The sequence below is a fragment of the Onychostoma macrolepis genome, chromosome 25 (assembly GCF_012432095.1).
Source record: "Onychostoma macrolepis isolate SWU-2019 chromosome 25, ASM1243209v1, whole genome shotgun sequence".
Classification (NCBI taxonomy): Eukaryota; Metazoa; Chordata; class Actinopteri; order Cypriniformes; family Cyprinidae; genus Onychostoma; species Onychostoma macrolepis.
Genome location: NC_081179.1, coordinates 277,457 through 291,435, shown reverse-complemented (window position 1 = coordinate 291,435; position 13,979 = coordinate 277,457). Strand labels below are relative to the sequence as shown.

The window sequence follows — 13,979 nt, the reverse complement described above, 5'->3', positions numbered from 1 at the left end:
CCCCATGTACATTAGAGTACATAAAATGTCTTATTTTGCATAATGAATGTCCACGGAAGCATTATGTAGGGCCGCTGAATAAATTGGAAATAGACATTTCTTCATGCGAAAACGTCCATTTCCAATTTATTCAGTGCGCCCTAAATAATTCTTCCGTGGACACCTAAATTTGTGCAATATTGTTGGTGAAAACACCTCTACTGTACTCAGCACGCTCAGTGGAACCCATTCATGTCATTTTCATGCCATAATACTGTAAAATTTGCATAATGAATGTCACGGAAGCATTATGTAGGGCCCGCTGAATAAATTGGAAATGGACATTTCTTCATGCGAAACGTCCATTTCCAATTTATTCAGTGGGCCCTACATAATGCTTCCGTGGACACCTAAATTTGTGCAATATTGTTGGTGAAAATACCTCTACTGTACTCAGCACGCTCTGTGGAACTGTGGAACCCATTCATGTCATTTTCATGCCATAATACTGTATAATTTGCATTAAAATTGTTGTTTTTATGTTGGAATTTGAGTTGGATTTTGGTGAACTTCACCACATATGTTGCATGACCACCTGTAACTTATTTGACGGTGCCTCCGTAGGTGTTCCGTGGACGATATAGTAAAAGTCATATTTCATAACTGCAATGATATAACTGAGTAATACCTACAGTTTAGTGCCCAGGAACATCACCCAGCAGCCCCATGTACATTAGAGTACATAAAATGTCTTATTTTGCATAATGAATGTCCACGGAAGCACTATGTAGGGCCGCTGAATAAATTGGAAATAGACATTTCTTCATGCGAAAACGTCCATTTCCAATTTATTCAGTGCGCCCTAAATAATTCTTCCGTGGACACCTAAATTTGTGCAATATTGTTGGTGAAAACACCTCTACTGTACTCAGCACGCTCAGTGGAACCCATTCATGTCATTTTCATGCCATAATACTGTAAAATTTGCATAAAAATGAATGTCCACGGAAGCACTATGTAGGGCCCGCTGAATAAATTGGAAATGGACATTTCTTCATGTGAAAACGTCCATTTCCAATTTATTCAGTGGGCCCTACATAATGCTTCCGTGGACACCTAAATTTGTGCAATATTGTTGGTGAAAATACCTCTACTGTACTCAGCACGCTCCGTGGAACTGTGGAACCCATTCATGTCATTTTCATGCCATAATACTGTATAATTTGCATTCAAATTGTTGTTTCTGATGTTGGAATTTGAGTTGGATTTTGATGAACTTCACCACATATGGTGCATGACCACCTGTAACTTATTTGACGGTGCCTCCGTAGGTGTTCCGTGGACGATATAGTAAAAGTCACATTTCATAACTGCAATGATATAACTGTGTAATACCTAATGGGCCCGAATGAGGGGCCCACGATGACGGGCGTGCGAGTTTCGAGGTCGTGCGACCTTCCGTCTCTGTACGGGGATGTCCCGCTTCCCATTTAAGCGTGTAACGGTTTGGTGGACACACGCTCCCTTTTTGACCTTTTGACCCCTAAAGAAGGTCGACGGTCACGGGACTTTTCCACCCGGTCGAGGGGTCCCCGAGACAAAGGTTCCGATTTCGCTCGATCGACCCTCGCGAGCCGTGTCCACGAAACCGCTAGGCCGAACCCACTCAAATAAACTGAAAGTGGGACTTTTTCAGAAGCTCCCAGGGGCCCAAATTGCACACAGAGTTGTGTCAGGAGCCCCGAGCGATGTGCCAACAGGGCCCGGACCTGGGACCCTGAAAAGTATTTTTCCTCATTTTTCATATATCTCTTTGTCTGCCATTAAATTCAATAGGAGAGACCCTGAAACAGGCTTGATTTTGGCAAGACACACGGCCGGACATAAAATGCTTAAGAAGCCGCCACTGCCCTCAAACTCGGGGGCCCGAATGAGGGGCCCACGATGACGGGCGTGCGAGTTTCGAGGTCGTGCGACCTTCCGTCTCTGTACGGGGATGTCCCGCTTCCCATTTAAGCGTGTAACGGTTTGGTGGACGCGCTCCCTTTTTGACCTTTTGACCCCTAAAGAAGGCCGACGGTGACGAGACTTTTCCACCCGGTCGAGGGGTACCCCGAGACAAAGGTTCCGATTGCTCGATCGACCCTCGCGAGCCGTGTCCACGAAACCGCTAGGCCGAACCCACTCAAATAAACTGAAAGTGGGACTTTTTTCAGAAGCTCCCAGAGGGCCCAAATTGCACACAGAGTTGTGTCAGGAGCCCCGGAGCGATGTGCCAACAGGGCCCGGACCCGGGACCCTGAAAAGTATTTTTCCTCATTTTTCATATATCTCTTTGTCTGCCATTGAATTCAATAGGAGAGACCCTGAAACAGGCTTGATTTTGGCAAGACACACGGCCGGACATAAAATGCTTAAGAAGCCGCCACTGCCCTCAAACTCGGGGGCCCGAATGAGGGGCCCACGATGACGGGCGTGCGAGTTTCGAGGTCGTGCGACCTTCCGCCTCCGCACGGGGATGTCCCACTTCCCATTTAAGCGTAACGGTTTGGTGGACGCGCTCCCTTTTTGACCCCTAAAGAAGGCCGACGGTGACGAGACTTTTCCACCCGGTCGAGGGGTCCCCAGAGACAAAGGTTCCAATTTCGACTCGATCGGACCCTTGCGAGCCGTGTCCACGAAACCGCTAGGCCGAACCCATTCAAATAAATGGCAAGTGGGATTTTTTCAGAAAAGACCCAGGGGCCCGAAACTCGGCACGGTGGCTCCTGGGGGCCCCCCGAGCGAGCCGCTAAAAGCGTGGGGCCCTAGGGTGAGGCGTTTTTTTCCCCGAGGTCCTATGGCTTTGTGGTTCGGGGCCGCAAGCGAGGGCCCCTGAGGTGCCAGAATCTCAAATCTTGGGGCCCTATGACCCTCCGTCTCCGTAAGGAGGACATCACGCTTCCCATTTAAACGCGTAACGGTTTGGTGGACGCGCGCTCCCTTTTTTGACCTTTTGATCCCTAACGAAGGTCGTACGGTCACGGGACTTTTCCACCCGGTCGAGGGGGTCGCCCCGAGACAAAGGTTCCGATTTTGGCTCGATCGGACCCTCGCGAGCCGTGTCCACAAAACTGCTAGGCCGAACCCATTCAAGTAAATGGCAATTGGGACTTTTTCAGAAACGTCCCAGGGGCCCGAAACTCGACACGGTGGCTCCTTGGGCCCCCCCGAGCGAGCCACCGAAGGCGCGTGGCCCTAGGCCCAGGGAAAATCGAGCCTCCTGCACAAAATCTCTCTCTGCCCTCTTAGACTCTTATACACTCAGAGCCTTCGTGTGATTTCAAGGTGCCAGACCAGTGATTTTTCCCCAAGGTCCCACGGCTCCGTGCTTCGGGGCGCGAAAGAGGGCCCCTGAGTTGCGAGAATCTCAATTTCTAGGCCCTACTACCCTCCGTCTCCGTAAGGAGGACATCCCGCTTCCCATTTAAACGCGTAATGGTTTGGTGGACGCTCCCTTTTTGACCTTTTGATCCCTAACGAAGGTCGACGGTCACGGACTTTTCCACCCGGTCGAGGGGTCGCCCGAGACAAAGGTTCCGATTTTGGCTCGATCGGACCCTCGCGAGCCGTGTCCACAAAACTGCTAGGCGAACCCATTCAAGTAAATGGCAATTGGGACTTTTTCAGAAACGTCCCAGGGGCCCGAAACTTGACACGGTGGCTCCTTGGGCCCCCGAGCGAGCCACCAAGGCGCGTGGCCCTAGGCCCAGGGAAAATCGGGAGCCTCCTGCACAAAATCTCTCTCTGCCCTCTTAGACTCTTATACACTCAGAGCCTTCGTGTGATTTCAAGGTGCCAGACCAGTGATTTTTCCCCAAGGTCCCACGGCTCCGTGCTTCGGGGCGCGAAAGAGGGCCCCTGAGTTGCGAGAATCTCAATTTCTAGGCCCTACTACCCTCCGTCTCCGTGACGGGGACGCCCCGCTTCCCATTTAAGCGTGTAACGGTTTGATGGACGCGATCTCCTTTTGACCTTTTGACCCCTAAAGAAGGTCGTGCGGTCACGGACTTTTCCACCCGGTCGAGGGGGTCCCCCCGAGACAAAGATTCCAGTTTTGGCTCGATCGGACCCTCGCGAGCCGTGTCCACAAAACTGCTAGGCCGAACCCATTCAAATAAATGGCAAGTGGGATTTTTTCAGAAACGTCCCAGGGGCCCGAAACTCGGCACCGTGGCTCCTGGGGGCCCCCCGAGCGAGCCGCTAAAAGCGTGGGGCCCTAGGGTGAGGCGTTTTTTTCCCCGAGGTCCTATGGCTTTGTGGTTCGGGGCCGCAAGCGAGGGGCCCCTGAGGTGCCAGAATCTCAAATCTTGGGGCCCTATGACCCTCCGTCTCCGTAAGGAGGACATCCCGCTTCCCATTTAAACGCGTAACGGTTTGGTGGACGCGCGCTCCCTTTTTTGACCTTTTGACCCCTAACGAAGGTCGTACGGTCACGGGACTTTTCCACCCGGTCGAGGGGGTCGCCCCGAGACAAAGGTTCCGATTTTGGCTCGATCGGACCCTCGCGAGCCGTGTCCACAAAACTGCTAGGCCGAACCCATTCAAGTAAATGGCAAGTGGGACTTTTCAGAAACGTCCCAGGGGCCCGAAACTCGACACGGTGGCTCCTTGGGCCCCCGAGCGAGCCGCTAAGCGTGGGGCCCTAGGCCCAGGGAAAATCGGGAGCCTCCTGCACAAAATCTCTCTCACTGCCCTCTTAGACTGTTATACACTCAGAGCCTTCGTGTGATTTCAAGGTGCCAGTTCAGTGATTTTTTCCCAAGGTCCCACGGCTCCGTGCTTCGGGGCGCGAAAGAGGGCCCCTGAGTTGCGAGAATCTCGAATTTCTAGGCCCTACTACCTCCGTCTCCGTGACGGGGACGCCCCGCTTCCCATTTAAGCGTGTAACGGTTTGATGGACGCGATCTCCTTTTGACCTTTTGACCCCTAAAGAAGGTCGTGCGGTCACGGGACTTTTCCACCCGGTCGAGGGGTCGCCCGAGACAAAGGTTCCAGTTTCGCTCGATCGGACCCTCGCGAACCGTGTCCACGAAACCGCTAGGCCGAACCCATTCAAATAAATGGCAGGTGGGATTTTTAGAAACGTCCCAGGGTCCCAAACTTGACAGCGGGGTTCATGGGGCCCCTTTGCGCCCACCGAGAGCCAGGGCCGATCGGAGCACCTTTGCGTCGGAGTTCACAAACGGCCAGAGGGGCGTCGGCGAGCTCCTGTGGGCGGGGACGCCCGCACCCGCCTCTGGTCACTTTTGGACACGTTCCGTAAAAATAGTGGAAAATTGGACAAATAGTGGGTCCGTGGACCGGGGCGGGTGGGGTCCTTAGGGGCAGAGGGGCCGATCCGCCCCAATGTGGTGAAATGGACAAATAGTGGGTTCGTGGGACCGGGGTCCGCCCATGCAACCAGTAGGACGATGGACAAATAGAGGCTCGCTGGGATGCGAAAACCCCCTAACCATTCATTTAATGGGAGCATGGACAAATAGTAGGGTTTTGGGATCGAATACCCTTTTACCCTGCAAAACTATGGCAAAAGGACACTTAAAGGGTTCGTGGGAGATGGGGTGGGTGGGGGGGGCCTCATCAGATGGTCAACATCACCCCCTATAGGTGACCAAACCCAGATTAGTCCGGAATTCCCCCGGGAAATGGGGGGAAGTTGAAACGTCCCGTTGTCCAGTTAAATAATTGGCTAAGGGGATCCAAATCCACCCTACGATCCCTCCGAACCACTATTTGCCCAATGGCAGTTTTTTTGCATGGGGTAATGTCCACGAACCTATTACATGTACTTCCTCTATGTATTTTTAGTAAGGGCAGCACCCATGGAATGTGATATTGAACTTTTCTCTCGACTTGTTGTTGTTTTTGAATGTGTATTTTTTCAAATTTTCTTTTTCTCCATATCTAACTGTGGTCTCATTAGTCTTGTTATTTTCTCAGTGGTCTTCCAATCTACAGACAGCAGCGTGATGGATGCATTTGCTTCTGCGTCACATCAGGGTAAATCAACACATCCAGCTCACATTCAGAGAACATTACTCTGATCAGATGTGGACGTCATATTATTATGTAACAGTCACAGAGCCGGATTTCCATCCCATCTGAACAGGCTACATCAGTGTACAACAGGTTGTGCTTCAGGTTGTCGGGGCAATTTTAACTGACTCTCGTCAGCATAAGAGACAAACTCACTCTTAGTCTTTAAAAAGGTTTATTCTTTACAAAGAAGGCCAGACAGTCATACAGACACACAAGTTGCTGCAGAGTGTGACAAATGGGGAGGGCAGTCCTCTACCTTTATATACTCTAGGCACTCAAGATCAAAAGCTCATGTTTTCCACAGCTGTACTTTTCCGTACATGGTGAGAAAACAAATAACACTCAACTATATCATGCTTCTAAAAACCTATCTCCCTTATATTTAGGGCCTAAATAACCTTTCAGGTCACGAACATACATCTCCTCCGTCCCCCACTCATCTGGTTCCCAGCCCAAGATTCCCTTGTCACCCATCCATCTTAGGCTAAAGGCCCCAGACCCATTTCTTTCTACACAGCCATACCTGAAAGGTTTTGCACTACATATTCTCATAAACATATGAAAAGTCTACTTACTATAAAAGTTAGCATAAAATGAATTTTCTTCAACCAGGTGCTGAGGTCAAACCTTCAGAAATGGTGAAACTCACTCGGTTTCAGAACATTGAGAAACAAGCTTAACTGGGATCCGTTTATAGCCCTGAAAACAAATCCTGTCTGCGCTGATCTGCTTTACTGACAATCATAACAGAAATCATGCTGCTTCCTCATGCGTGTGTTTCAGCCGAACCCGAGCTCCAGAAGGACCCTGTGCTCCAGCTGGTCTCTCTTCAGAAGGCAGTGGGATGCTGGGAGCTGAACGCTGCGCTGGCTGATGTGTTTGGGAAGACGGAGGATGAGGTGACCAATCAGAAACCAGCACAGGTGGGACAAATCCAATGCTGAGAAGTTGATTAACACTGTTGTATTATCCCATAGTGACTATGGCAATGCTTTGTTGGCTGGGTTTTCAGAACAAACTGAGACAGACTAAATCCAGAAGAACTGCGTCTCCAAGACGCTTCAAGAAAGCTCCTGAGAAACTCTGCTCAAGTGCACAGAGGGCAAAAGCCGCTTTAAAAACAAAGGATGCTTACACCAAATGTTGATTTCATTTAGTTAATAGAAGTTAACTGATAAAGAAAATCTATTTATGACATTATTTTTGACAGCATCCTCATTTTTACGCAAGTGCCTAAAACTTTTAACAGTACTGTAGCTTTGCAGGTAAGTTTCTTGAAGCGTCTTGAGACACAGTTCTTCTGGATTTAGTCTCAGTTTGTTCTGTTTCTTCATGTCATTCCAGACAGACTGATGATGATCAGATCAGATCTCTGTGTGGAGCACAAAAATCTCACTGGATTATTACAATTAATGGCCAAATGAATGTTTGGAAATGTAAACTGGTATTTCCTACTGACACACTACAGCAAAAGATAGAAATAACTGATTTACAAAATAAAAAATAACACATTTTTAGCTCCTGAAAATACTAGTGTTCAAAACATTTTATCCACCATTGTAGAATCCTTACTAGAACTAGGATTAGAGATCATATCACTCCTATCTTGGAGTCCTTGCATTGGCTCCCTGAGGAAGGCCTCAGGATACCTTGTGGCGTAGTTGCTGACTACCAGGATGTAGTGATGTCCAGCACTGCTCTTTTCCAACGGCCCCACAATGTCCATGGCGATCCGCCTAAAAGGTGCAGAGATGACAGCGAGAGGCTGCAGGGGTGCTCTGCCCCGCTGGGACACAGCACTTGTCTTTTGGCAGATGGCACATGTGTTACAGTGTGTTTGTACATCAGTGTATAGCGTGGGCCAGTAAAATCGTGAGCTAAGGCGTGCATATGTTTTCTATTGGCCCAGGTGGCCAGCCCATGGAACAGTGTGTGCAAGGTGCAGAACAAGAGGACGACAGCAAGATGGTACAATTAAATGCATCACATCATTGGTTCGCACATACAACACATCATTCATCACTACATATTCTTCATTGCACAGATTTGATGATTTGTCACACTCAGCTTTGACAAATAAATGTTTCAGAGTTTCATCTTCCCTTTGAAGTTGTGCTATGTTCCCTGGGACCTTCCAGCCATTGACTTCAAGACCCTCCATTAATGAGGCAACAGAGGCTGGGGTACCCAGGTACTTCTCAAGCCGCCGTTGGCGTGGTGACTTTTTAGGGCCTTTAGTCCCGCCCTGCAGCAGACTACCATTCAAGTCTGGCAGCAGCTGCAGACCTGCCCTGGCTTGAGCTCTAGTAAGAGCAGGACATGGCAAATCGACAGTGGTGGTGGTAACAGAGTGTTCAGAGTTCAAGAGATCATAAAGGACTGGCAAGTCTCTCCCTAGAATCATATCAGCTGGTAAATTGTCAACATGGCAACATTAAGTAGGTACATTTGTTCCTGTACCGCCACCATTACCTCAGCTCGGGGATACTGCTTTACGTCCCCATGCACGCATTGAACAGAGGTGGTATTCACATAATTGACACTATATACAAAGCATGATTTCAACATTGACAGAGAATTTCCAGTGTCCAAGAGTGCTTTCAGTTTATGTCCATTAACAATCACATCATATACATTCTGACTCTCCCCCCCAGAGTCAAAGTCACAGTCCCCTTCTCTAGGCACATAACAAAACCCCGTAAGTTTCGCTTTGCGAGTGGGACACACAGCTGCTTTGTGACCCGGCTGCTGGCAGTAAAAGCAAAGCAAGTCTTTGGCCATTGACTTTGAACCTTGTGCATTGTCAGATGGTTCAGCACGACTCCTTTCAGACCCAGAGTTATGAGAAATGCCACGTACAGTACTTTTGAGTGGTTGAGTACGAGGACCACCACGATGAGCATTCAGGTACTGCTGTGCCAACTTTGCTGCCGCCAGTCCTGACCTCAGCTCGTGCTCTCTCACCCAGGTGCGTGTGTCGTAGGGTAACACGTGAAGAAGCTGTTCCAGGATGATGGCCTCGCTGATCTCCTCTTTAGAGTGCTCCTCCGGTCTCACCCAACGCTTGTACAGATTCTTTAGCCGATGGTAAGTCTCTGTTGGCGACTCTCCAACTTGGACTGTAGTTGATTGGAAGCGCTGACGGTAGGTCTCTGGAGAAATGTTGAATTTCTCCTGCAGTGCTTCCTTCAGGTCATCATAGACATCCGCCTGCTCCTCGACCATTGCCTCCAATACTTGCCCTGTTAGCAACGGAACCAGACGATAGCTCCACTCCTCCTCAGGCCAACTCCAGGTCCTGGCCAGATGCTCGAACCGCAGAAGATCACTGCATTGGCACTCTTGGTGCTGGGACATTCGGGAGTCTTGGACGTAGGTGGGTCTGTGTCTTGTGGATACTTTTGGTACTGGCGCCGGTAGCCCCATTCGGGTGTTCTCCACGTCGAGCGAGGTCTCAGCAGGACGAATCGACTGCAAGATAGACTCATGAAGACCTCAGAGCTCCTGCAGATATCGCTTCTCTCTCTGCTCTTGAGTGTCGAAAAATCTGCACGTCAGGGAAATCAGTCCCTCGCCAGCTGTAGCGTCAGGAGTGATGGGCTTGGTCGGTGGTTGACTGGACTTTGGGAAGGCTCGTGGCTCCCTCCTCATCCTCCGTAGTCTCAACAGACAAGTAAATCAGAAAATAATCCAACAATAATATATTCATGCAACAAACAGGTATCCACGATATACGAAGGGGTTTTGGGTTTTGCTTGGGGCACCGCAGTTGCACTCTTGCATCGACTTGGATACCAAGCACCGTCTTTATGTTTGGCCTCGGCTTATATAGGCCAAACCCCGCCCCTTTTTTGGGCCATACCATTCACAGGTAAGCATAACATTTAACACACACAAAAAGCACATCTATTTGTCATCTGTTATACTTAATCAATAATAATCCATTTTCGATCTGTATATTAATGAATAAACACATAGTCCATAAACACATAATACATTTAACACATAATTCCCACACTTAAAGGTCCCATGACATGCTGCTTTTTGGATGCTTTTATATAGGCCTAAGTGGTCCCTAGTGCTGTATCTGACGTCTCTTTCCCGAAATTCAGCCTTGGTGCAGAATTTCAGCCACTACGAGCCAGTCCCACAATGAGCTTTCCTTAGGACGTGCCATTCCTGTGTCTGTAGCTTTAAATGCTAATGAGGAGGAGAGAGGCGGGGCAAGGTGGAGGGTGGGGGTGTGGCCTTAACCAGCTTGCGCTAATGTAGACAGTGGATGTATCGCAATGGCTCGTAGACACATAGTCCTTCAAGCTTTTCAGTTTGACCCAGAATCTGATCCGGATAGAGAAGCACCGGATGAAGAAGTTGCAACTCAGCCGCTACAGCAGGACGTCTCCCAATGGTTAATTTAAAATATTGTGTCTGGATACGGTACTTTAGTTGGTTTGTTTATGTATGCTGTTACAGTTATTATCACGTAGCTAATGCTAGCCATAGGCTCGGATGAAGGAACTAAAAAAATACTTCGGTGTTCATTTGTTCATCCACTGAGCAACTGCCATGCTTCGCTCGTTTGCAAGCCATGATGTCTCTCGAGGAAAAATAATATTGTGCTCGCCTCGCACAGTAGTAGCTCATTTTCTCATGGGCGGGCAAAGCAGAGAAAGGGGAGGTAACCTTTCCCCGTATGATGACATAAAGGGAAGATTCCAGATTGGGCCATCTGAGCTTTCATTTTCTCAAAGGCGAAGCAGGAGACCCAGGGCTCGGTTTACACCTATCTCCATTTCTAGCCACTGGGGGACCATAGGCAGGCCAGGGGAACTCATATTAATGTTAAAAAACCTCATAAAGTGACATTTTCATGCCATGGGACCTTTAAATACACACAGAAACACCTATGCATACTAGACAATGGTTTTGCCAGCTTCCAGTTGCGCTGCGCGGTGTGACCAAGCCCATGATGTCATAATTGGCCGCCGCTTGTTCGTTCGGTTTGGCCTGTGCGGTGTTTCCCGCCAGAAGACTGACTACGCCCACACAGACAAATATCACAGGGACGAAACGACACGACACGACAACTGCAGTGTAAAGCCGCCTTTCCACTGCACACGACATTCGGACACGACTATCGCATTTCTCCCCCTAGTGGCAGTCGCACAGTACTTTCAAACGGGTTGTGCAGCAACCGTTACCTGGGCATATTCACCATGGTAAAATTAATTATTTGAATAATTAATGTATGAATGTATCTTCACAAATGACCCCCAAAATAAAAACATAGTAGGTTTTATGGGGCTAATCATTGTAAATAATGATTTAATAATTATAAAATAATGCCGTAATTATTCTAATGCGCCATTTTACAGGAATAGTGTTTAAAGAATAATGTTAAAGTGAACAAAATATTGGTAATTCTAACCTTACGCTCATGTTTTAATAGAATACATCACATCTGGTCGGGCGGTCGCATACGTTCTAGCCGCAGAAGTTCAAATATTTTAACGCACCCGAAGCTAAAATCGGATCTGAATTTTCCGCATACGCATATGATCGGAACTCCACGCAGCTCCCGCACTACTCTCCATTCGAAATGAATGACTTCCGGTCTGTCACTTGTCGTTCGTCGGAGATAGTGGAAAGGCGGCTTAAGCCTGCATCCCAATGTGCATACTATCCATCCTAAATTCTATGTGATTTTAGTAATTTTCAATACTATTTAGGGCAGATAGGGTGGATAGTATGCACATTGGGACGCAGGATAAGTGTATGAAATGACCGGTAAATGGATATTGACAGAGGAGAGTGCTGAAATGGAAGAATGTCCATGTGCTCTCAGGATTGCGTGTGCAACCGCTACTCCGATAGCGGCAACGGCAAGGAGGTATGGTACGGAGGATGAATGAGGTAAGTAGGTGGGTGTGTATGTATGTGTGTGTGTCTCAGTGCTGCTTCCCCAGCGGTGGCAGCTAATGTGACTATCACAAAATAGCCAAAAATACATTGTATGGGTCAAAATTATAGATTTTTCTTTTATGCCAAAAATCATTAGGATATTAAGTAAAGATCATGCTCCATGAAGATATTTTGATTACTTATATTTTAATTTCCTGATGTATGTGTGATTTGTGTTCCAGGTGGATGGGTCAGTGTGGGCCACTGTCCTCGCTCTCATCTGGTTATATGTGTATAAACTGGATCAGCAGGTGGAGTGGCAGTTTGTGGCCGTGAAGGCGGCGTCATGGATCCGCTCTCAGAAACGTGAGACGACGCTCATTCATTCATTCAGTGCTTGCTGCACATGTTCTTATACAGCGGTGATTGAGTGTGTGTGTGTGTGTGTTTCAGCGGACGGTCTGTCTCAGTGTGTGTGTGAAGGGAACCTCCTGCTGGGATCTCAGGTGACTGAAGACACGCTGGGAATCTGAAGACTGAAGAGTCTTGTGCGGTCAGAAGAACACAGATCTCACTCTTTATCATGAACATCTGTGTGTTTGTTTTCTAGAGTAAAATATAAACATTTTTAACAGAATAAAACTGACAGATTTCTTTGTGTATCAGTATTTTTAGTATGTGTAAGCTTTAGGGCTTGTCCTAAATTCATGTTATTGCTCTAAATATAATTATATAATCTTATGGTACTTTGTGTCTTGAACTCACTGAATCACGCATTATTTCTCGGTGTGTGTTGAAGTGAGCAGATTGTGTCAGTGTGTCTTTACCAAACTGTGTTATTAAAGGTGCAGTAATCAAATCAAGTCACCTTCATTAATATCAGAATCAGAATATAGTGTCATAACATGTTTGTTCATCTTCATTCTCTCATTAATGATGTCTGTAGCTCTGTCTGTAAACAGAAGTCAGTCTCTCTGCACAAACTCTGTCTGTTTGTGGTGTTGACAGAGTCAGTCTCTCTCAGATATTATAACAGAATAAAGATTATTACGGTGTGTCTGGTTAAAACTGAACAAGGTTTTGGATTCAATGAGACTTTAAATCTCGTTCTTTATGAAGGTCTTTTTTCATTCCTCTTTTGTTGTTTGTTGCGTTACTCCATCCATGTGGGCAGGATTTACGTAATTCACTTTAGAGTATAATCAGGGCCGTCGCTGGGGATTCTGGGCCCTGTGCGCTGAATTTGTTACGGGGCGACTCAAAATCCCGTTCAGCAAATGGAGCCCATCCGGCCCACAAATCCCCCCTTGAATGATTTGACTGGTCACAGGGCCTTCAATTGGAGTAAATAAATGAATAAATAAAACAGGACAGAAAGGAATACTGATAGATTTAACTGAATTCACGACAAATACAACAAACTTGCATTTTTGTCCCAGAAAAGCACTTGACAGTAAAGCATTGGTTTCTGAGCTGGACTGCTGGAAAGTTACTGCTAATCAATTCTGTCATCATTTCCTCGTTCTCGCGTCGTTCCGTACGACTTTCTTCTGCTGAACACAAAAGAAGATGTTGTAGAATGTTACCAAACCATTTTGGTTACTCTTGATTTCTACTGAATGGACAAAACTCCTTGAATTTCTCAAATGATGTTCCACAGAAGAAATAAATTAATTCAGGTTTGGAACGACATGATGTCAGTTTTCATTTATGGGTGAATCTCCCTTTAACAACTTTATTATTTGTAAATAATAAACACTTAATTTATATAAGACACTGATATTTATCTTTAATCAGGCCCTTACTGACTTAATATTATACTTAAATTAAAATCCATTAGAACTAAACATCTAAAAAGAAAGAAGTCCAGAGTTTAGCGGACTAGTCTGAGCAGGATGGTGGTCACAAGACGTAAAACCATGGTCCTCATTATATGGTTTTTAAAATAAATAAGTAATAATAATCTATAAAATTTGTAGTTAAAAAAAAAAAAAAAAAAAACTAAACATGAAGAAACT

The 13,979-nt window shown here is 47.0% G+C and overlaps 1 protein-coding gene across 2 annotated transcripts in view; it reads left to right on the top strand.

The window, feature by feature from the left end:
- The window catches only part of LOC131534173 (von Willebrand factor A domain-containing protein 5A-like), a 53,161-nt gene extending 40,341 nt beyond the window's left edge, over positions 1-12,820 (top strand). For both annotated transcript variants that reach the window (XM_058766866.1, XM_058766867.1), the window contains exons 16-19: positions 5,962-6,021; positions 6,844-6,983; positions 12,204-12,327; positions 12,415-12,820. In XM_058766866.1, coding sequence (XP_058622849.1) covers positions 5,962-6,021; positions 6,844-6,983; positions 12,204-12,327; positions 12,415-12,494 — 404 coding nt within the window. In that variant the 3' untranslated portion in view covers positions 12,495-12,820. The remainder of the gene's footprint in view (positions 1-5,961; positions 6,022-6,843; positions 6,984-12,203; positions 12,328-12,414) is intronic.
- Positions 12,821-13,979: the final 1,159 nt, after the last annotated feature.